The 24834-nt window shown below is 36.7% G+C and overlaps 1 protein-coding gene across 14 annotated transcripts in view; it reads right to left on the minus strand.

Annotated features, from left to right (window-relative positions):
* Window positions 1-24834, minus strand: part of DNM3 (dynamin 3) — a 646455-nt gene that overhangs the window by 161463 nt on the left and 460158 nt on the right. For all 14 annotated transcript variants that reach the window (XM_025285930.3, XM_025285935.3, XM_025285936.3 and 11 more), the window contains one exon: window positions 19257-19366. In XM_025285930.3, coding sequence (XP_025141715.1) covers window positions 19257-19366 — 110 coding nt within the window. The remainder of the gene's footprint in view (window positions 1-19256; window positions 19367-24834) is intronic.

Consider the following 24834-nt stretch of genomic DNA (forward strand, 5'->3'; position numbering starts at 1 on the left):
TAGCTTTCCAGAAAATGGTAGTTTATAGCACTTGCCAATTTCTGTGGTATAAATACTCTCTTAAAAATACCAAACTTAAGTGATAATGTGAAGCCAACTTGCTCCCAGAATTCCCAATATAGGAATCCACAAAATCCATCTAAATAAAAGCTCTTTGAAGTCTCTGATAATTCTTAGAGTGGAAAGGGGTCAATCGACTAAAAATTTTGAGAGCCATTGATATAGATCTTATATGGCCAATTTATTTTAAAGACCACGATATAGTCATCAAAATACAGAAATATTTTAACTACTTTAGTGAACTGACAGAGTAACCAAGTTTCAAGCATTTATCTCTTTTCTAATGCAAAAATAATTCTATGATAAAACAAATTTGGGCTATGAGATATCTAGTGATATCTCATGCTTTTGCCTGCTAGAGATTTAAAAGTATGGAATGAGGTATGGATTTAACAAACACACTGATAGAAAAAGCAGATTCTGTGTTTAAACAGTCAAAACTACTCTCTGCAATTGTATTTTTTGAGACAGTTCCTTTAAGTGAGCAGTATTTTCCTCAGGTTCTAAGAAATAAACATAGGCAGTTTCAAATTAGAAAAAGAAAAGAAAAAACTCACTCCAGTTAGGCTTTGCAAATATTTTCTTTATGAAACCATGCATCTGCTCAGAGTTAGTTGCAGAGTGTGACTAACATTTTCTACCAAGGCTTGTGCCATGTCAGTTTCCTTTACTAAGGCTATGTGTGTTAATTAAAATTAATTACACATGCCAGTAAATAGTTTCCTCCTGAATGCAGCAAACTGAAGCAGAATAATATAATTTATATGCAAGGTATGTAATTAAAACCTTCACAGTATTTTCTCTTAGCAGGTACAGTCACTAAGGACATTTTTATGGGTACATTCTTTATGGGTAAGTAGGTTTCATAGTAAATCAACTGAGGAAAAATAAAAATATATTACACATGCAGTAGGTCACAAAAAGATTTCTGATTTATAAGTTGATATTATAAAAACAGGCTTATAATGAATATTCTTAAGTGTATGATTTGAGGGTGCTCAGTGATCTTTATAGAGCTTTATATATGTGTATGTGTGTTACTTTTATTTAAAGGTCCCCCCCCACCCCCCGCCTTTAAACAAAATAACTTCTAGGCCTGGTGTTACAGCTTTAGTAACTGCTTTAATAATCAGGATAGTATACAGTTACACTGGTAATAACAGAAAACACTGTGTCCTCCAGGAGCACCGTGGATACATTGTTCAGTGTAACTGGATTTCAACAGCAACAGATTTGAATAATAACCCTTCTTTGGACTTTTTCTATTTATTCTTCTATTTGATGTTTCTTTTTCAACATGCAGGTTGTTATATTCTTCAGGTCATTGCTAAAAACCTGACCATTCCAATAGTAAAACAAGTCCATAGTTTTCTTTATTTTTGCTCTTGGGAGGCCTCTAAGACTGCCAAAGAAATATAAGTGTTTAGAAATTTCCTTCAGGCTAGACTCTGTTAGGGAAATTTTCACACCCTTGTTTATTCATTTCTTAAGAGCTCTCCCCGCAGGTTGCTGACTGAAATACCTGCACACTTGGCTATCCCCCTGTTGGCTGCAGCTTGCAGGGGCCCTGCTGCCACAAAGTCACTGCCACACTGTATGAGCTTTGGCACCCAACTCATTCTATTTCTATCCTTATCAGAAATAACCAGAAGGTAAACTCATTCCTTGAAGTAAAAGCCCGAGAAAAGTCAGTTTATTTCCTGAATCCAGTTCCTTAGCATGACCAGCTTTCAAAAGGGAAAATAGTTTTTTAAGGAAAACTAGCAAGACAATCTTATTTATAAACAATCACATATTTAAAGATATCGGTCATTGGTATCCGTCTCGTGTAATGAGGATTTGTCACTTTCACTTGCAACTTAACCATTACAGCTTCCCTTTTAGAGACTGTATCTTAGAACCAAGCATATATTTTTCTATAGTATGTCTGCAACTAGCAGTTGCTCCCCTATCATTAATGAGCACAGTTGGGGCCATTTTATGGTCCCCAAATGGAGGCACATGTCCGTCCCAAGCCACAGAGTTTGTCTCAAGGGGGTGGTAGGGGGAGGGGACTGACCATCAGCAAATAGTTGTTCTGGGAAGTAGGTGGGGAGCAGACAATGTGTTTGCTCTGAAATCCTAGAAGAAAAGTAAACTTGCTGTGAAGGACATAATTTCTTTTTGTTCTTGAACTTTACACAGCCGTGTTGGGCTCATTCATCAAGACAGCCCTTGGACGGAAACCTCCTGAATGTGAATGCCTCAAAAACTGACCAAAATCTCTGCTGGCGCTACCAATGGCTTAAGATAAACTCCAGTTGAAATTCTAGTGAAAGGAACTGAATCTAAGTTGCTGAGTCTATCCTATCAATCCCTTTGTTTAAAATCAGCGAGGGCTCCCAGGGAGCATAATACCTAATTCCCCTAGAAAAATGGATATGGACTACACACAGGAGTTTTAAGCATGAAGAATTTCTCCAAAGCCTGTTAATGACATTTGAAAGAGCTGAAAAGCACTAACTTGCTATTTTTCTCCCTCAGAAAAGGCAGAAACAGTCATCCAAGTAGGGCATCAGACTTCTATTTCATTTCAGAGTTTAAGTTGAAAACCAGTAAGAGAAGAATTTAAATTGATTGCTTCAAGCCACAGACATTTCATACTCAAGCAATTATGTTGGCTTTCATGAGAATTTATCTTAGCTGTGAAATCAATTGTCACAGACTTAGTGCATAGAAATATTACCAAATCATATTTGATTTCTGTCCTGGTGTGGTTGGGGAACCAAATAAATCAAATGGGAAGACAATTTCGGTTCTCCAATCTGTTTCTCTCCAGGCTCCCCTTTGAAAATATTTTTGCCCCTCCTCTTTGATGTACCTAGGATTTCCTAACATTGCTCTTTCACAACTAGAAAGACACCCTTAAAGGGAAAAGATGCAGTAGTGAGAACTGAGAAACCACTGAAAAATATGCAAGATCAGAACCATATGACAACAAATATCTTTGCAGTGAGAGACTTGAACAAAGGAAGAGAGTGGACACAAAAAAAAGTTCTCTGATTCAAAGATCTGGCTTTAACAGCTTTCAAGATATAAAGTGCCCTTTTATTGACTTAATAAACACGTACGCCCATCCATCTCGGCAAGGAAAGCAAGGGGTTTATCTTTTCAGATTTATAGAGGGAAATAAACATTACTGTCATATTGTGAATTCACAATCAATAATTCTGCAAAAGTCCTCAAATCTGTCTGACCCACTTGAACTTAATAGTTCTAGCAGAAACAAGAAGGACCAAAAACTTATGAACAGAAAACTAAAATCCTGTCTTCTGGTTCTTCACCTCCCCAACTTTCAAAAGTTCAGTATATAACAGAAAACCTGAAATGTGTTAATACTTTGCTAGAGCTAAAGAAATGAAGATTTAGAAAGCTGAGTATAGATATCTACAAAATATATTTGAATAATATTATTAAGATTATGGAACAAAGTTGAGACAATTTAAAATAAAACATCTATATTTTCCCCTTAAACTGTCATGAATTCTGTTACATTAAATTAAAACAAAGCCTGTTTATACAGTTTGTATATAACTTAAAATTCTCAGGTTCTTACTTTTAAATAGGAGATTTCTTTTTTTGTACTAAAACTATTTCCTCTAAGAGTTTTCATTTTTATCTCCATTTTCATCCCCCTCGGATCTGAGGCTGTAGGCCTCTCTAGAGCTTACCTACAGAATGCTTTTTATTGACAATTAGCATTATTTATATTTTCTCTACATAACAGACGGGGAATGTTTAGTATCCATCCATCTTTTCATTTACTCATGTTCTGAGCTCTCACAATCACCAGATGCTGTGTTAGGCCCTGGGGATACAAGCATCGAGCCAGACAAACACAGCCTAACTTATGGTTACCAGGAAACAGTCAAGGGGAGGAATAAATTGGGAGACTGAGGTTGACATGTACACACTACTATATGTAAAATAGATAACTAATAAGGACCTGCTGTATAGCACAGGGAGCTCTACTCAATACTCTGTAATGACCTATATGGGAAAAGAATCTAAAAAAAAGTAGATATATGTATATGTATAACTGATTCACTTTGCTGTACATCTGAAACTAACATAACATTGTAAACCAGACATATTTCAATTAAAAAAAAGTCTCTGCTTTATGGAATGTAATCTAGCAGTGGAGATAAATACTCATGATATGATTATATTTTTAATTAATTAATTTACCATTGTATTAAAACTAGAAAGAAGTATAAGGTATTAAAATGTTGACTTAACACATTCTGTTACTTAATCATGTTGTTTAAGTGTTTCTTATAGCAATATCACTGACATCTAATTAATACCCATTTACTTAAGCGTTTCTCAGGACAATGTATCAGACTCCATTTGATCTCATATCTAGCAGAATATTTTTCATACTAAGAATAGAAACAGAAGTGAAAGTTGCTCAGTCCTGTCCAACTCTTTGCCATCCCATGGACTGTATAGTCTATGGAATTCTCCAAGCCAGAATACTGGAGTGGGTAGCCTTTCCCTTCTCCAGGGGATCCTCCCAACCCAGGGATGGAACCCAGGTTTCCCGCAATGAGGGCGGATTCTTTACCAGCTGAGCCACAAGGGAAGCCCAGGAGTACTGGAGTGGGTATTATCCCTTCTCCAGTGGATCTTCCTGACCCAGGAATTGAACCAGGGTCTCCTGCACTGTGCTTCCCTTGTGGCTCAACTGGTAAAGAATCTGCCTGCAATGCAGGAGACCTGGGTTCGATCCCTGGGTTGGGAAGATCCCCTGGAGAAGAGAAAGGCTACCCACTCCCATATTCTGGCCTGGAGAATTCCATAGACTGTATAGTTCATGGGGTCACAAAGAGTCAGACATGACTGACTTTCAATCAATCAATCAATCTCCTGCATTGCAAGCGGATTCTTTACCAACTGAGCTATCAGGGAAGTGGGGAAAACCACACTTTCTTTTCATGCTGTACAGAAGTTGCAGAAAGGATACAGTGAATTGGATATGTCAGTTGAGACAGATAAAGAGTTTTTACTTTCAAACTGCTTTCCTCCACCAGGTGCTCAGAGGGTGTTATAAACACCCACTGCACGGAAAGACAACCCACCTATACTCTGTGAGAAAGTGAAGGATGACACACACTTCATTACTCAGCTTGGACTGAAAGACTGGTTACTAGCTGAGTCTTCATATGATGAAGAAAAATCTTGAACCAGAATATTCAGAAGATAATATGCATTATTAGTATTTTATGAAGCAAGAAGAAACGTCTTAAATATTCTTTTGAAAACAGCAGATGGTAAAATGAAATAAAATAACTTTTCCAGCTGTCATGTTTATGTTCCAAACACAAGCTTAATTGCATTGCATCCTATACACAATATTTCATTTCCTAGTAACATGCACTATATGTTTGTACTCTATTGAATTTCCAATAAATATGATTCCTATGTATGGAAGAGTAATTAATTCTCTTTTAATACAGGTTTGACATTCCACCATATCCAAGTGAGACATAAGCTTTCAGACAAGGCACTGCATACCACCTCTTGCCCAGCATATTTGTTTAATTAAGCACTTTTCCAAACAACTTAAACTCAAAGCACGTTTGAATATAGAAACAGCCATAAAGGTATATAAATGGAAAACCTGACTCCAATTCCTTTCCAGCTAACAATTGGAAAAATATACCACTCAACAATGAGAAGAAAGAGCCATTCTTTTCCGAACGCCTAAAAAGCCCACACTTGCTATAGTGCAGCATTATTTGACATTTATTGAGTGTCGGCAATGTGCTAGGGACTGAGTGGTGTAGTGAAACATCCTAAAATCACTCTCTGTAGGAAAAAGCAGGGAGGGGTGAATTGGAACACTTGGTAATGTTGATAAACCATATCCTGAATTGAAGCTACAAAACAGTATCAAAGAAAGAATGCCTTCATTTAAAAGAAAACAGAGCTGGACAACCCCAAGGGGTGCTCTGAAAATACCACGTGGCTGCTCGATGAACCCCCTGGACAGACACAGATCTCTGCTGGCTACCAGAGCTGACATACCTGGGACCAAATGGGCCTTAACATGACTTTAAAAACCAGTGCCTGCCTGGAAGTATAAAGATCAGCACACTGCTTCTACCTAAGAAAACGTGGCATTTCTAACAAAATTAAATGAAACAAAAATCTGGGGGAACATTCCAATCTTCACTTTCGATCTTGCCACAAAGAAGTTCAGGAATCTTTTAACTTAGACTTTGTAAATGATGCAGTGATACAATGAATGTGAGATCTAAATATTTTTAACTTATCAGTCTCTCCAGGTATCTGAGATACCCTCTTTCAAAGGCTCAGAGGATGGCTACGGGTACATATTCTTACCTGGAGTTTTTGTAGGCTAAATCAGTCTAGGTGTGAAACTCACTCTCTTCCACCATGGAAGTTACTGCAACCAGTAACAATTCCTTCCATTTACAAAAATATTAGCACTAAACACTAATTAGAATGGCTCAAAAATCTGGTCACCAGAGTCATAAAGATCATATTAATTCACCAGGACATTGAAGGCTTTTAAAATAAGGATGTTACATGTATCAATTCCGACACACCTGATGATTGGGAACTATAGAGTAACTGTTTTAAATTTTATGGTGGAAAGTTGAAATAGCAACTTAATGAGCTCTTAGGAATAATACAAGTAGTATTATTATCACAAGCTGTGATACAAGTAGTAATGGCTAATACAGTTTTTCAGGAACTGTAGCAAGGGTACTGGTCAGTTCAAGTAGCCTTTGCAAATAAGACTCAAAAGTGTTCCATGGAAATTTGTAAGACCTAACAGCAAACTGAAATACCTGCACAAGAAGGTAAAAATCTTTTCATTGTTGCTCTTTTAGGAACAATTCCAGTTAAAATATCAGGCGGAATTTCTGTTGCATAGTTAATATCAGAACTACAGATTAGAAAGAGCCATGGATCAAGGAGACATTAGACCTGGGTTCCAGTTCTGGCCCTGTCATTAACTGCTTTTTTTGACATGAGAAAAGTGTTAAACTGTTAGAGCTGTCAACTCCTTAACCTGTAAAGTGAAAAGGGAAGACAAGATTATCTTTAAGGTCTCAGAAAACCCTAAAAAGCCATATTTTATACCCACGTTAGCACCAGTCCTGATGTTCGCACAGAAACTAAGTCCTACGTCAATGTGTCTTACATGAGTCAGCTGAATGGCTAAATGAATTGAGCTAAAACACTGCCACAGAAAACAGCAATGGGGAAGACAAAACAACAGAAGCACTTATAAAATCACTTCTAAATTAATCAAGGATAAATTCATCTAAAGGCAAGGAAACAGAACACATCTTTTAATATCTTGTCTCAGAAGAAAGAAAAAAAAACAGAAACATAATCTTGAAATCAATGAAAAGAATATCATTCACGTGCTGTTAAAAAAATAAAGCTAAGTATATGAGCTCTTGACAGATGTATGATTTTCTCTTTACAGGAAATAGTAAACAGATAAACTTACATGGGAAAGTACAGTTCATTAAACCCTATGGAAGACAATGGAATGCTTTTATTTATTTATTTTTTTTTAAACTAGGGCCATCTTGCCTTTGAAACTAAATTCTCATCTAGAAAAGGCTGGCAACAGATTAAGCAACATTTTCCACCCATTTGTTTTGACTAATACTATTCCCTTTTTGGGATATTCTTTTCTATTTCCTCTCCAACAATTTGTGCCAAAATTAATGAGAGACATCTTCTATGATGTTAACTATTGCTTCTGGATAAATCCCATGCTCCCCCAGCACTTAAGTATTGGAATTGAATACACTATCATACAGTCTGTTTAAATGTTACCTTATACACTATAACCCATTTTTTCAGGTATAATATTCCCTCAACTAGATTACCTTTTCTTCCTTTTTAATTCCTATATTGATTTATTAAATTTCATACCTTAAAATCAAGGAAAACAAATGTTGTACACAGTCATTGATTACAAATATCATGCAAAACAAGATCACATATTTCATTTCAGTTCAGTTCAGTCACTCAGTCGCGTCCAACTCTTTGCAACCCTATGGACGGCAGCACACCAGGAATCCCTGTCCATCACCAACTCCCAGAGCTTGCTCAAACTCATGTCCATTGAGTTGGTGATGGCATCCAACCATCTCATCCTCTGTCGTCCCCTTCTCCTCCTGCCTTAAATCTTTCCTGGCATCAGGGTCTTTTCCAATAAGTCAGTTCTTTGCATCAGGTGGCCAAAATATGGTGAAAGTATGCTGAAACTTCAGCATCAGTCTTTCCAATGAATATTCAGGACTGATTTCCTTTATGATTGACTGGTTGGATCTCCTTGCAGTCCAAGGGACTCTCAAGAGTCTTCTCCAACACCACAGTTCAAAAGCATCAATTCTTCGGCACTCAGGCTTCTTCATAGTCCAACTCTCATATCCATACATGACTACTGGAAAAAGCATAGCTTTGACTAGATGGACCTTTGTTGGCAAAGTAACATCTCTGCTTTTTAGTATGCTATCTAGGTTGTTCATAGCTTTTCTTCCAAGGAGCAAGCATCTTTTAATTTCATGGCTGAAATCACCATTTGCAGTGATTTTGGAGCCCAAGAAAATAAAGTCTCTCACTGTTTCCATTGTTTCCCCATCTATTTGCCATGAAGTGATGGGACCAGATGCTATGATATCAGTTTTCTGAATGTTGACATTTAAGCCAACTGTTTCACTCTCCTCTTTCATCAAGAGGCTCTTCAGTTTCTCTTCATTTTCTGCCATAAGGGTGGTATCATCTGTATATCTGAGGTTATTGATATTTCCAGCTTGTGCTTCATCGAGCCCAGCATTTCACATGATGTACTCTGCTTATAAGATAAATAAGCAGGGTGACAATATATAGCCTTGATGTACTCCTTTCCCAATTTGGAACCAGTCTGTTGTTCCATGTCTGGTTCTAACTGTTGCTTATTGACCTGTATACAGATTTATCAGGAGGCAAGTAAGATGATCTCTTAAAGAATTTTCCGCATTTTGTTGTGATCCACACAGTCAAAGGCTTTGGCATAGTCAATGAAGCAGATGTTTTTCTGGAACTCTCTTGCTTTTTCAATGATCTAATGGATGTTGGCAATTTGATCTCTGGTTCCTCTGGCTTTTCTAAATCCAGCTTGAACATCTGGAAGTTCTTGGTTCATGTACTGTTGAAGCCTGGCTTGGAGAATTTTGAGCATTATTTTGCTAGCATGTGAGACAAGTGCAATTGTGCAGTAGTTTAAACATTCTTTGGCATTGCCTTTCTTTGGAATTGGAATGAAAACTGACCTTTTCCAATCCTGTGGCCACTGCTGAGTTTCCCAAATTTGCTGGCATATTGAGTGCAGCACTTTAATAGCATTATCTTTCAGGATTTGAAATAGCTCATTGGAATTCTATCACTTCCACTAGCTTTGTTCATAGTGATGCTTCGTGAGACCCATTTGACTTCACACTCCAGGATGTCTGGCTTTAGGTGAGTGATCACACTATCATGGTTATCTGAGTCATTAAGATCTTTTTTGTTTACATAGGGAGACTCCCACATAAAGGGAGCCCTTCAAGACCACAGTAGATAACTGTTTCTCTTAAATTCATAGGGTCATAGAAATATAAGTAAAATGAAGAAGGAGATGAGCTACTCCCAAGTAAGAGAAATCACCTGAAATAACAAACAAGAGAACAGACCTCTCTGTTCTATCAGACCCTGAGTTCAAAAAGAAGGTAATAAGACTGCTGAAGGATTTAAGAAACAATGCCAAAAGAAATGCAGATCACTGTAACAAGGAACCAGAAACTATAAAGAAGTGCCAATCAAGATTAGACAACTCAAATGCAGATATGAAAACCAAGCTAAAGGTAACAAATAGCAAAGTAAATAATGCAGAAAAACAAATATATGAACTGGAAGGTAAATTAATGGAAATCAGAACAGCAGATGGAAAGAAAAATGAGAAGGGAAAGCAACACACAAGATCTATGGCATAATACAGAGCATGCCAATCTATGCATAGCAGGAATCCCAGAAAGGAAAGAAAAGAGGATAAAAAATGTATTTGAAGAAATTATGGCTGTAAACTTCCCAAACTTAAAGAAGGAAACAGATGTCCAAGTACAGGATGCACAGAGGGTCCCAAAGAGGATGAACCCAAACAAACCTACACCAATACATATTAAAATAGAAATGATAAAAATTAAAGAGAGGATTCTTAAGGCAACAAAAGAAAAACAAAGGATTAATTACAAGGGGATGCCATAGGTCTATCAGTTGATTTCTCTATACAAATGCTGCAATCAAGATGGGAATGGCAAACCATATTTAAAGTCTTGAAAAAGAAGAAAAATTTGCAACATAGGATACTCTGTCCAGCAAGGGTATCATTTAGAATGGAAGGAGAGATAATGAATTTCTCAGACAAGCAGAAACTAAAAGAATACAGAGATACTGAATCTATCCAAAAAAGAAATACTGAAAGTTCTTCTCTAAATTAAAAAAAAAGCAAGAATTTATAGGAAAGAGAAACTTACAACAGGAAAGTAAATAACTTTAATAAACCAGTACATAAATTTTTAAATATCTGTGAAAGCAATGATAACTATAATGAACAGCAAAAGAATAAACATAAAGATATAAAAGAGAACATCAAAATCATAAGAGGTGGGGGAGTAGAGTTAGAAAATATAGGTTTTTTGTAGAATGTCTTTCAACTTATATGACTACTAGTATAAAGCAAGTAGATATAGTAATAGGTTAACATACTTGAAACCCAAGATAACCACAAATCAAAAACGTACAATAGAGTCACAAAAACTAAAAAGAAGAGAACTCAAGCTTATTACAAAAGAAAATCATCAAATGGTAAATGGAAAAACAAAAAGAAAAAGAAAGGAACAAAGAAGAAATACAAAATCAACTGAAAACAAGGCATAAAACTGCAATAAACACATATCTTTCAATAATAAACAAATGCCAGTGGAATAAATAAATGGATCAGCAGATCAAAAAATGTAAAGTAACAGAATGGACAATAAAATAAGAGCCTACGATATGCTGCCTACAAGAGACCCAATTTAGGGTGAAGGATACACATAGATTGAAAGGGAGAGGCTATGGAAAAAGATATATCATGCAAATGAAAATGACAAGAAAGCAGGGGTAACAATACTCACATCAGACAAAAGTGACTTTGAAACAAAGTTCATAAAGATAAACAAGGCACTATATAGTGATAAAAGGATCAATACAAGAAGAGGATATTACACTCCTTAACATATATGCATCCAATATAGGCACACATAAATACAAAACACAAATACTAACAGAAATAAAGGGAGAAATTGATGGGAATACAATAATAGTAGGAAACTTAAACCCCACTGATATCAATGGGCAGATCTTCTGTACATAAAATCAATAAGGCAACAGAAATCCTAAATGACACAAGAGTTAGATATAATTGATATCTATAAGACATTATATCCAAAAAGCACCAAAATATACATTGTTTTCAAGTGCTCAAGGAACATTCTCTAGAACAGACCACATTTTAGGACACAAAACAAGCCTCAATTAATTTAAGAGGATAGAAATTATTTCAAGCATCTTTTCTGACCACAATGGCATAAAAATAGAAATCAACCACAGAAAGAGATGACTACATGGAGACAAATGACAATGAAAACAGAACTTTAAAAAATCTAAAGAATGCAGCAAAAGCAGTAATAAGAGGAAACTTTATATAGTGATACATGCCTTCCTCAGAAAACAAGAAAATGTCAGATAACCAACCTAAGAGATTAACTTATCACCTAAGAGAATGAGCAAAAGAACAAACAAAACATAAAGTCATCAGAAGGAAAAAAACAATAAAGATCAGAGAGGAAATAATGAAAAGAGAGTAAAAATAGAAAAAAAAAACACAATAAAACCAAGAGATGGTTTTTTGAAAGGATAAACAAAATGAACAAATCTCTGGTCAGGCTCACTAAGGAAAAAAAAGAGAAAGAATCCAAATAAAATAAGAAAGGAAAGAGAAAAAAATGACAACCACTCCTACGGACAAACAAAAATCACAGGAGAATACTATAAACAGCTACATGGAAACAAATCAGACAACCTAGAAGAAATGGAAAAGTTCTAGAAACATAATGCCCACCAAAACAGAATCAAGAAGAAACAGATAATTTGAACAGACAAAATACTAGAAGGAAACAGTGAAAGGCATTCAGTCGTGTCTGACTCTTTGTGACCCCCACGGACTAGCCAGCCAGGCTCCACTGTCCATGGAATTCTCCAGGCAAGAATACTGGAGTGGGTAGTTGTTCCCTTCTCCAGGGGATCTTCCCAACCCAGAGATGGAACCCAGGTCTCCCATATTACAGGGCACATTCTTTACTTTCTGAGCTACCAGGGAAGCCCATGAATACTGGAGTGGGTAACCTATCCCTTCTCCAGAGGATCTTCCTGACCCAGGGATTGAACTGGATCTCCTACATTGCAGGTGGATTCTTTACCATCTGAGCTACCAGGGAAGCCCAGAAGGAAACAGAATTTGTAAAAAAAAAAAAAAAAAAAAAAACCTGAAAACAATAGTCCAGAAAGGCTTCACTGGGGAATTCAACCAAACATACCGAGAAGAACTTATATCAATCCTTCTCAAACTCTTCCAAAAGATTGAAGAGGAGGAAACACTCCTAAAGTCCTTCTATGAAGCCACCACCACCCTGATACCAGAACCAGACAAAGACACTACCAAAAAAGAATAATAGGTCAATATCTTTGATGAACATAGATACAAAAATCCTCAACAAAATCTTAGCAAACCGAATCCAGTAAAGTATCATACATAAAAAGTTATCATACATCATGATCAAATTGGATTCATCCCAGTGTCACAAGGACGAGTCACCATATCCAAATCAATCAATACAATACACAACATCAAGAAAAGACAAACACCACACCATCATCTCAAGGATGAAGAAAAAGCATTTGATGAAATTCAACATCCATTCATGATAAATCTCTAACAAAAGTGGGTACAGAAGGAACATATTTCAACATAACAAAAGCCATTTATGAAAAACCCACAGCCAGCATAATGAAAATCTTCCCTTTCAACTAAAATTTGGTTTAAGACAAGAATGTTCACTCTCATCACTTCTATTCAACATAGTACTGAAAGTCCTAGTCATAGCAATTAAACAAGGAAAGAAATAAAAGATATCCAAATCAGAAGGGAAAGCATAAAATTGTCACTATATGCAGATGACATGATACTATATACAGAAAACCATAAGGACTCCACACAAAACTATTAGAATTGATAAATAAATTCAGCAAAGTATCAGAATACAAGATTAATATACAGAAATCTGTTGCATTTCTGTACACTAACAATAAAATATCAGAAAGACAAAGTTAAAAAAAAAAAAACCTTGTTTAAAAATCACATCAAAAAAACCTACAAATAAATCTAACCAATGAGGTGAAACTGTGGAAAATTCTGAAAGAGATGGGAATACCAGATTACCTGACCTGCCTCTTGAGAAACCTATATGCAGGTCAGGAAGCAACAGTTAGAACTGGACATGGAACAATAGACTGGTTCCAGATAGGAAAAGGAGTATGTCAAGGCTATATATTGTTACCCTGCTTATTTAACTTCTATACAGAGTACATCATGAGAAACGCTGGACTGGAAGAAGCACAAGCTGGAATCAATATTGCCAGGAGAAATATCAATAACCTCAGATATGAAGATGACACCACCCTTATCGCAGAAAGTGAAGAGGAACTCAAAAGCCTCTTGATGAGAGTGAAAGAAGAGAGTGAAAAAGTTGGCTTAAAGCTCAACATTCAGAAAATGAAGATCATGGCATCTGGTCCCATCACTTCATGGGAAATAGATGGGGAAACAGTGGAAACAGTGTCAGACTTCGTTTTTTTGGGCTCCAAAATCACTGCAGATGGTGACTGCAGCCATGAAATTAAAAGATGCTTACTCCTTGAAAGGAAAGTTATGACCAACCTAGATAGCATATTCAAAAGCAGAGACATTACTTTGCCAACAAATGTCCGTCTAGTCAAGGCTATGGTTTTTCAAGTAGTCATGTATGGATGTGAGAGTTGGACTGTGAAGAAAGCTGAGCACTGAAGAATTGATGCTTTTGAATTGTGGTGTTGGATAAGACTCTTGAGTGTCCCTTGGACTGCAAGGAGATCCAACCAGTCCATTCTAAGGGACATCGGTCCTGGGTGTTCTTTGGAAGGAATGATGCTAAAGCTGCAACTCCAGTACTTTGGCCACCTCATGCGAAGAGTTGACTCATTGGAAAAGACTCTGATGCTGGGAGGGATTGGGGGCAGGAGGAGAAGGGGATGACAGAGGATGAGATGGCTGAATGGCATCACTGACTTGATGGATGTGAGTTGAGTGAACTCCGGGAGTTGGTAATGGATAGGGAGGCCTGGCGTGCTGCAATTCATGGGGTTGCAAAGAGTCAGACACAACTGAGCAACTGAACTGAACTGAACTGAGAGTTATATGCTGAGACTACAAAACAATGATAAAGGAAATCAAATATGATTCAAGAAAATGGAAAGATATCCTATACTCTTGGATTAGAAAACTAATATTGTTTAAATGGCCATACTACAAAAAGCAAGCTACAGATTTATTGCAACCCCTATCAACTTCCCCATGATATTTTTCATAGAACTAAAACAAACAATCCTAAAATTTATATGGAACTACAAAAGATCCAGAAGTGCCAAAGCAATCCTGAGGAAAAAGGACAAAGCTCAAGGCATAACTCTTCCAGGCTGCAGACAATACACAAAGCTACAGTAATCAAAAGTGTGACATCGGCACAGGAACAGACATAGAGATCAATGGAAAAAAACAGAAAGCCCAGAAATAAACCAACCACATATGGTAAATTAATCTTTGGCAAAGGAGGCAGGAATATACAGAATGAGAATGGAGAAAAGAATAGAGAAAAGAATGGAGAAAAGACATTCTCTTTAGCAGGTGGTGTTGGGAAAGCTAGACAATGACTTGTACATCAATGAAGTTAGAATAGTCCCTTATACTGTACACAAAAATTAAGCTTAAAATGGCTTAAGGACTTAAATATCTGTTAGGACACCATAAAATTCCTAGAAGACAATACAGGCAAAACATTCTCTTACACAAATTATAATTACAGCTTCCTAGTATATACTTGTTGAGTTTTTTTTATCAATCAAGATTTAAAAATATAGTAACTATATTTTTATAATTACTATAGACTGGATAGTATTATTAACAAACATGATTCATAGAACTCTCATGGAACCCTGTACTCCTAAATTAATACATTCTTCTCAAGCATATATGAAATATTTATGAAAATTTACCATGTGTGCTAGATCATATGCTCTGACCACAATACAATTAAGTTAGAAATCAACAACAAAAAAACAATAAAATTCCATGCACTATAAAATATAAAACACACTTCTAAACAACTCAAAGAAAAAATGATAATGAAGATTATGGAAACAGAAGATCAGAGGAAACAGAACTTAATGGTAACCAAGGTATTATGTTACAAAGTTTGTGGTGAGCTGCTAAAAATACACAGAAGGAAATCTATACAATTATATGTATACATAAGAAAAAATAAGATAAAAATTAATGAGCTACACATCTAAAAAAGAAGTTAGAAAAAATGGGCTACAAAGAAAACACAGTAAATACAAGTTAGGAAATGAAGAAGAGAGCAGAAATTCCTGAAATAGATAAAACATGTACAACTGAGGATCAAAAGTTGGTTCTCTGGAAAAAGATACAACTCTGAAAAGAGTGACCAAGTGAAAACAGGTAAGGTTTAATATGAGAAATAAAAAAAGGATTAAATTTCAGACACAGCAGAGATTTGTAAAAATAGAATACTAAGAAATCATTGATGCTAATATTAAAATATGTTAAAAAAAACAGAATGGGTAATTTCCTAGAAAAAAAATATAATTTGTTTAAACTCATAGAAAAAACAGAAAACCTGAACAAATCTATACTTATTAAATATATGAAATCACTAGCCCAAAGTCTACTTATCAAAACTGTCCATAAGTTCTAGACGATTTTACAGGTGAGTTCTACCACTCAGTTAACATTCACCCCCCACCTTATACAAAGTGTTCCAAAGAACAATAAGAACTTATTTCCACTTCAGTTATGAAGCTAACAGAACCTTGGTATGAAAACTAGGCAGGGACAATACAAAAAAGAACATTTATGAGCCAATTTCACTTATGAACATAGATGCAAAAAGCTAAATAAAATGGCAAACTTAAGTCAGGGACACATAATAGACAATAATACAACGTAATTTAATTAGGTTTAATCCTAGGAGATCAAGGATGGTTTACAGTAAGAAGGTCTCTTAATATATTTCACCACATGAATAGATTAAAAAAGAAAGTCATAGAGGGGAAAAAAAAACCCACTCATCCATGACAAAGTTAAACACCCATTCATGATTAAAACAGAAACTTCAGCAACTAGGAACTCAGGGAATCTTCTTTACTTGATAATGGGTAACTATCAGAAAGCACTTAACCATAAAATGTGAAATAATTTTCTTTCAAATCACGAACAAAACAAAGATGCCCAACTGTACTTAATATTGTACTACTAGAGGGCCTAGCCAATACCAAAACAATTGAAAATAATCAAGATTTCAGAGGAAAAGATAAATGGCAAAAATGCCTGTATATTCTTGCACAGATAGAGGTCAAGTGAAGTGGTTGAAGAGCTCAATACTTTCTGACAAGTCTAGAATTTCAGGATACCTAAATTTTTAGAAGCCCAGAGATTTCTTATATTCATGTCTTTTGCTCTCTTTGCTGGAAAGGATGTGGAGAAAAGGGAACCCTCTTGCACTACTGGTGGGAATGTAAATTGATATAGCCACTGTGGGGAACAGTATGGAGGTTCCTTAAAAAACTAAATACAGAACTACCATATGACCTAGCAATCCCACTCCTGGGTATATACCCTGAGAAAACTATAATTCAAAAGGTTATATGTACCCCTATGCTCCTTGCAGCACTATTTACAATAGCCAGGACATAGAAACAAGCTAAATGTCCAATGACAGATGAATGGATAAAGAAGATGTGGTATATATATATATATATATGTACACACAATGGAGTATTTCTCATCCACTAAAAGAAACAAAGAAGTGTCATTTGTAGAAACGTGGATGGACTTAGAGTCTGTCATACTAAGTGAAGTAAGTCAGAAACACAAATATCGTGTTTTCATGAATACATGTGGAATCTATAAAAATGGTACAGATAAACTTATTTCCAAGGCAGGGATAGAGACGTGGATGTAGCAAATGGACATGTGGACACGGTGGGGGGTGGGGGAGGGGAGAGTGGGACAAATTGAGAGATTAGGATTGATGTATATACACTACCATGTGTAATTAGATAGCTAGGGGGAAGCTGCTTTTATAAAGCACAGGGAGCTCAGCTTTATGCTCTGTGATGGGTGGGATTGGGGTGGGGATGGGAGTGGAGAGAGTTCTAAGAGGGAGGGGATATATATATACACATAGCTGATTCACCTCACCATACAGCAAAAACTAACGTAACACTGTAAAGCAATTATATTCTAATAAAATAGAAGAAAATAAATCCATAATTGTATTTTGTCTAAAAAGATGCTCTATTATTATCTGATTTTTTTTTTTTTTGTACTCAGTCGTTTTATAACCTTAACTTTCTAGATTGATCAAACATTCAAATTTAGTTTGACCTCCTGTGTGGCAATTATACTTCCCACTCTGCATCCAAGCAGGAAGGCCTAGCACACCCCTGAAGACTGCTTTAGGACTTTCTGACTCCCCACTGCTCTGAGGAAGGTATGTAAACAGTACTGAACTTTGCCCCTGTGGAGGACACAGTACTTCTCTCTCCAGGAAACCTTTTTATTCTTTATCATTTTCAGTGTCTTTTCACCAGCTGCTCTCAAATAATACTAATAACAAATTAGTATTTAAATTAAAATATTTTAATAAAATCTCATTCTCAGTATTTTGCAGGGGAGTTATATTAATTTCTTTTCCCTTGATTCTTTAAATGTTCTGCTCTTGTGGTTTTTCTAAGTATTTTTGTACAATGAGTCACTCTGAGCAACTGACTGGGAATGTAGAAAAAAGGCTCCCCGCCCCCCTCCCCCACCATTTTGATTTACTGTGTGATTGACCCTGGGCCAGTCACTGAACCTAATCAAGGAACTCCATTCATTGCTAAACAAAGATAAAAAGCCTGGAGAGATGGGTTAAAATTAGATCCTGCCACCTAATGACTCAGTTTCTTAATAACTGACTCACAGAAATTAATTAGCTTTTTCCCATAACAATTTCATTTGGAAAAGGTCTTTATTATTTTTGCCTAGTCATAGTCTTTTTATGTTTCTCTATCCAATTCTCTGTTACTTCTCCATTTGTTTACTTAGTTTCAGTGAATAACCATGGCACTCCACAATAATTAGCCCCAAATTCAGGGATAGTTTTGTGATCCCAAAGTCTCTGAGATACATTCTTATTTATGAAATGGTAATCACAGTACTCTATCGTTTCCCTCACAATTGCTACAACAGACAATGAATGTGGACAGTGCTTTGAAAAACTGTAAAGAACAATATATTTGCATTCATCTTAAATGAATAATTCTATTTACTGATGCAAGAATTTAGTCAGAATACCTGATTGGGTCTTAAGTGATACTAATCCATTAGACACTACTAAAAATTATATCTGAGTAATTTATTTATAAGTACAGAACAATAAATGCAGAACAAGGAAGACTTTAAAATAACAAAACATAGTTTAAGAATGACACGGGTGCCTGCTTAAGAGCAGGAAATTAATACTTGAAGATCTTCCTTGTTCTAAGTTTAAATCTTTTGAATCCATAACCTATGGTAAAAGCTGAAAAAACAAAACAAATGAAAGGAAAACTCAAGAGTTAACAAATTTTAAGGTAGGACCAAAAGAAATCTTGCAAATATGGTCTCTGGATCACATAGAAATTCAAAGAAAAAAAATGTGAAGACATAAGCTGCTTCATTTTCTTACCTTTGTTCTGTATTAAAGAGTGCAAAGATGTGCTTGCTAGACATAAAGCTCTTTTCCACATCCCGAACTTTCAGGTTGTCCAAGGGAAGCATATACTTCTTTTCTTTTTCCTATAGAGAGAAAGAGAGAACTGGCTTTAATAAAAGATCTTGAAGCATGCCCACAGCCACATATCACCTGAGCTGGTCAGCATTTGATTACAATATTTTGATACCATCATACACTACTTTGACACCAGCTACCAAGGAACAAGGGCTTCCCAGGGGGCTAAGTGGTAAAGAAACCTCCAAGCAGGAGATGCAGGTTTGATCCCTAGGTCAGGAAGATCCCTTGGAGGAGGACATGGCAGCTCACTCCAGTTTTCTTCCCTGGGAAATCCCATGGACAGAGGAGCCTGGTGGGCTACAGTCCATGGGGTTGTAAAGAGTTGGACACGACTTTGCAACTAAGCCATCAAACCATCACCAAGCCACACCAAGGAAGAAAAATCATTGGAGACAGGAGATGCCAATGGTTCTCAATACATGGGTCAGAAGAATGACAGGAGGGAACGTGCAGAGGAAGAAAGGGCTCAGGGATGGAAAAAACATATGGTCTTCTATCCTTTCTTCCTCATGTGGGTCCCCTTAGATGTTTTAAATTGTTAGTTTGATATTAAAAATTTAGCCATCTGTTAATATTTAGCAAAAATGTTCTGGTCCTAATTCAATGAGAAATGCCAGATGGATTTCATTTCATATTTTATTTGCAGCCTAAGCAGCTTTGATAGCCAGAACTGGCAGGAGACTGGAAGCACAGGACCCTAATATGAAATATTCCCTATAAACTATGATAAAGCACAGAAAATACTTCTTTCATTCAAGTCTAGAATAAAATGTGGGTCCAGGAAAAAAAAATGATGCCATTAAATTGTCAAACTCTTTGGGGAGAATAAACACCCATTAGAAGTGAATTGATATTAACTAGAGCAAATTCTCCTTTAAAATTAACAACTCTTTAGGAAGAAAATGGACATTTGAGAGGGGAGGTCTGTAAATGGAACCAAACCAATCTTGGTTAAACATATTGGATGCCAAAGAATTATTAGAACATTTACCTTTATGGACTGGCCCAGGGACAATATTATCGCATGCATAAATACCTAACAATCAGTATAATAGGAGATAGCCAAATATTCAAGTTTAGGAAACCTAGTCAATATTTGGGTCATTTTAACACAGCCCTTGTTAAACAGTAGTCCTCTGTATATCTCGGGTGACAGTCCTAAGAAATACCAGGCCTAGATTTCAGAGGAGAAGAGCATAGAGATTTAGCCATGACTTAATACACAATATTAATGCTTATGAGAAATACATGCACTGTACAGATATGTTTGACATAAACTTTATTGTTCCTTCAGCTCCTACAGTTCTTCCTTGAGAATCTGTCTATGCTCAGTAGTGTGGGGCAGAATTCTTCTATGTTCCCTAGCCAGCTTGCGGGGGCTATGCTGTCTGCAGACATCAGAAAATGTTATTGCAAGAACTATCACTGCCTTTGCCTCTTGAGAAACACTGGGCTGGAAGAAGCACAAGCTGGAATCAAGATTGCCAGGAGAAATATCAATAACCTCAGATATGCAGATGACACCACCCTTATGGCAGAAAGTGAAGAGGAACTAAAAAAACCTCTTGATGAAAGTGAACGAAGAGAGTGAAAAAGTTGGCTTAAAGCTCAACATTCAGAAAACGAAGATCATGACATCTGGTCCCATCACTTCATGGGAAATAGATGGGGAAACAGTGGAAACAGTGTCAGACTTTGTTTTGGGGGGCTACAAAATCACTGCAGATGGTGACTGCAGCCATGAAATTAAAAGACGCTTACTCCTTGGAAGGAAAGTTATGATCAACTTAGATAGCATATTCAAAAGCAGAGACATTACTTTGCCAACAAAGGTCCATCTAGTCAAGGCTATGGTTTTTCCAGTGGTCATGTATGGATGTGAGAGTTGGACTGTGAAGAAAGCTGAGCACCGAAGAATTGATGCTTTTGAACTGTGGTATTGGATAAGACTCTTGAGAGTCCCTTGGACTGCAAGGAGATCCAACCAGTCCATTCTAAAGGAGATCGGTCCTGAGTGTTCTTTGGAAGGAATGATGCTAAAGCTGAAACTCCAGTACTTTGGCCACCTCATGCGAAGAGTTGACTCATTGGAAAAGACTCTGATGCTGGGAGGGATTGGGGGCAGGAGGAGAAGGGGATGACAGAGGATGAGATGGCTGGATGGTATCACCGATTCAATGGATGTGAGTTTGAGTGAACTCCAGGAGTTGGTGATGGACAGGGAGGGCTGGCGTGCTGCGATTCATGGGGTCGCAAAGAGTCGGACACGACTGAGGGACTGAACTAACTAACTCCTAAATTAGTCAGGGGGAAATTTGGGCAGAGCACATTAGAATAGTGAGGCAGAAAGGAACAGGTGACACAGGAAGCTAAAGAAGCTGGTTGGAGGACAAAATGGCTGTCCTAGAAGGCAAGGTCTTCAAAGAAGATAACAAAATAGACCAAAAACATAAACTGAATGGCAGTGAGAGAAGTGCAAGAATAAATATAAAAAAGCAAAGCACTGTAAGAAGATTTCAATATTTCTTTTACAGAAATTAACAATAGCAAATACAAGGATATTCTAAATAACAAAATACATAATTTATGCAAATTAAGCATCAGAGTTGGGCCTAACTTTAGACTATTTTAGGACACAATTCTAAGCGTCAAGGTTGTAGCCTGAATGAAAAGCTACCCAACACATAATCAAATGAAAACGCTTGAGACCCAGGGAACATTTTTGTATTGGATGTTTTTCAATGCTCTAAATTTAAGCAGCTGGATTTTTTTAATGCACATCCTATTCAACCTTTTGAAATGATGGATTTGCCTTCTAATGGGAAATCTGCATTTGATTGTAAAGATGGAACACAATGTCCTTGGCCTGTTTTCTATAGAAGTAGGCTCTCTTTTGTACTACATTCTTTAGCATATAGTAGAGACCAAAACTCCAGCAAGTTTTCGTCAGATATTAAACTATGGAGACATACACATATGTGCAGACAGAGAAATATAAAAAAAAGTAGTTTCATTTCCAAAGAACTAAATGTCATTTATCTAAGACTTTTGAGAACATATTGCTAAATTATTTCCTAATCAAGAGTTTCCCAGACTGACAAAAAAAGAAGAAAAAGAAGATTCTGACTAATTTGTTTAAAGTTGTTAGTCAGATGGAGAATTAAATGCGAGAACCATGAAGCTATATGTCATGGATATCTCTAAAATTTTCGGTCCTTCTGGGAAGGTATGATGTTGTACTAAAATAACATCTTAAATATGAAATAGTTGAAATAAACAAAAGAAACAGAGAAGGAGAAAGGGTAAACAAGTATAATTTCTAAAATATAGTGAATCTTACCACCTTAGTTGAGACATTTGTTACATATTCTTTGTTAACTCTATAAACTTTCTAATAATTCACTGTTCAATATGGTAGCCTCCAGCTAAGGTGACTACCAAGTTCTTGAAATGTAGCTAGTCAAATTGGGATATGCTTAAGTGTTAAATACATACCAGATTTCAAAGATTTATTATGAGAAAAAGAATGAAAACTATATCATTAATACTTCTATATCAATTATATGTTAAAATGACAATACTTTGAATATATTGAGGTAAAGTATTATTAAACATAATTTCATCTGTACTGTTTTGAATGCAGCTGTTGGACAATTTTAAATGACATATGCAGCTCACGTTAACTTTCTATTGACAGTGATGAGCCCATGTACCTATCATCACATTCCTTCCTCTCACCCATCCAGTTTTCCTCTTCTGACCTCCCCATTTCTGCCATCAGGTATATTTATCCTTCTCTCAGTCACCCAGTCTGGAACCTCACTATCACTTCTGACGTATTGTCTTCCATCGCCTCCTTTATTATATCAAGACTATACTGCACGGTGTTTGAAGCATTTGTCATAGCTCCCATTATTTGACATTCCCACTACATTAATTAAGGTCCCTGGCATCTCACAAGCCTGTAATTATAAATGGCCTCCTATCTAGTCTTTTAGTCTTGTACTTCCTCTAACATCACCAGAGAGGGCAATTTTCTTAAACTACTCTGTCAAATTCACTCAGCTCAGTTCAGTTGCTCAGTCATGTCCGACTCTTTGCTACCCCATGAATCGCAGCACGTCAGGCCTCCCTGTCCATCACCAACTCCCGGAGTTCACTCAGACTCACGTCCATCGAGTCAGTGATGCCATCCAGCCATCTCATCCTCTGTCGTCCCCTTCTCTTCCTGTCCCCAATCCCTCCAGCATCAGAGTCTTTTCCAATGAGTCAACTCTTCGCATGAGGTGGCCAAAGTACTGGAGTTTCAGCTTTAGCATCATTCCTTCCAAAGAACACCGAGGGCTGATCTCCTTCAGAATGGACTGGTTGGATCTCCTTGCAGTCCAAGGGACTCTCAAGAGTCTTCTCCAACACCACAGTTCAAAAGCATCAATTCTTCAGCGCTCAGCTTTCTTCACAGTCCAACTCTTACATCCATACATGACCACTGGGAAAACCATAGCCTTGACTAGATGGATCTTTGTTGGCAAAGTAATGTCTCTGCTTTTGAATATGCTATCTAGGTTGGTCATAACTTTCCTTTCAAGGAGTAAGCGTCTTTTAATTTCATGGCTGCAGTCACCATCTGCAGTGATTTTGAATCCCAAAAAAACAAAGTCTGACACTGTTTCCACTGTTTCCCCATCTATTTCCTATGAAGTGATGGGACCAGATGCCATGATCTTCATTTTCTGAATGTTGCGCTTTAAGCCAACTATTTCACTCTCCTCTTCCATCCTCATCAAGAGGCTTTTGAGTTCCTCTTCACTTTCTGCCATAAGAGTGGTGTCATCTGCATATCTGAGGTTATTGATATTTTTCCCAGCAATCTTGATTCCAGCTTGTGCTTCTTCCAGCCCAGCGTTTCTCATGATGTAATCTGCATATAAGTTAAATAAGCAGGGTGACAATATACAGCCTTGACGTACTCCTTTTCCTATTGGAACCAGTCTGCTGTTCCATGTCCAGTTCTAACTGTTGCTTCCTGACCTGCCAACAGGTTTCTCAAATTCATTATAGACCTTCAAAACATTCACAGTTCTCCATTATTTACGGAAGAAGTTCCATGAAACTGCTTAATGTGAAATTGAAAAACACCTACAAATTGGTCTGATCCTGACTTGTCAATATCTCCTTTACTCGTTAGTAGGAAGTCTCCATTTCAACCAAATACACATTTCCCAACAGTCCTTTCCCAGCTTGATATACCCTTTCAACTCCCTATATACCAGTGTGCTATCTAGAGTGCAGTTCAAGTCCTATCTTCTGTGCAAAGAGTTTTTCCAGAGTTTTAATTCTATGTCTGTATTAGTATCCCCTGTCTCCTTTCAATTCACACAACAGGTATGGTTTATTTTATTCACTTTAAATTATAGGTACACCTTGCAGATATTACAGGTTTAGTTCCAGACCTTCACAATAGAGCCAATAT

This window comes from Bubalus bubalis, chromosome 5 (genome assembly GCF_019923935.1).
Source record: "Bubalus bubalis isolate 160015118507 breed Murrah chromosome 5, NDDB_SH_1, whole genome shotgun sequence".
Classification (NCBI taxonomy): Eukaryota; Metazoa; Chordata; class Mammalia; order Artiodactyla; family Bovidae; genus Bubalus; species Bubalus bubalis.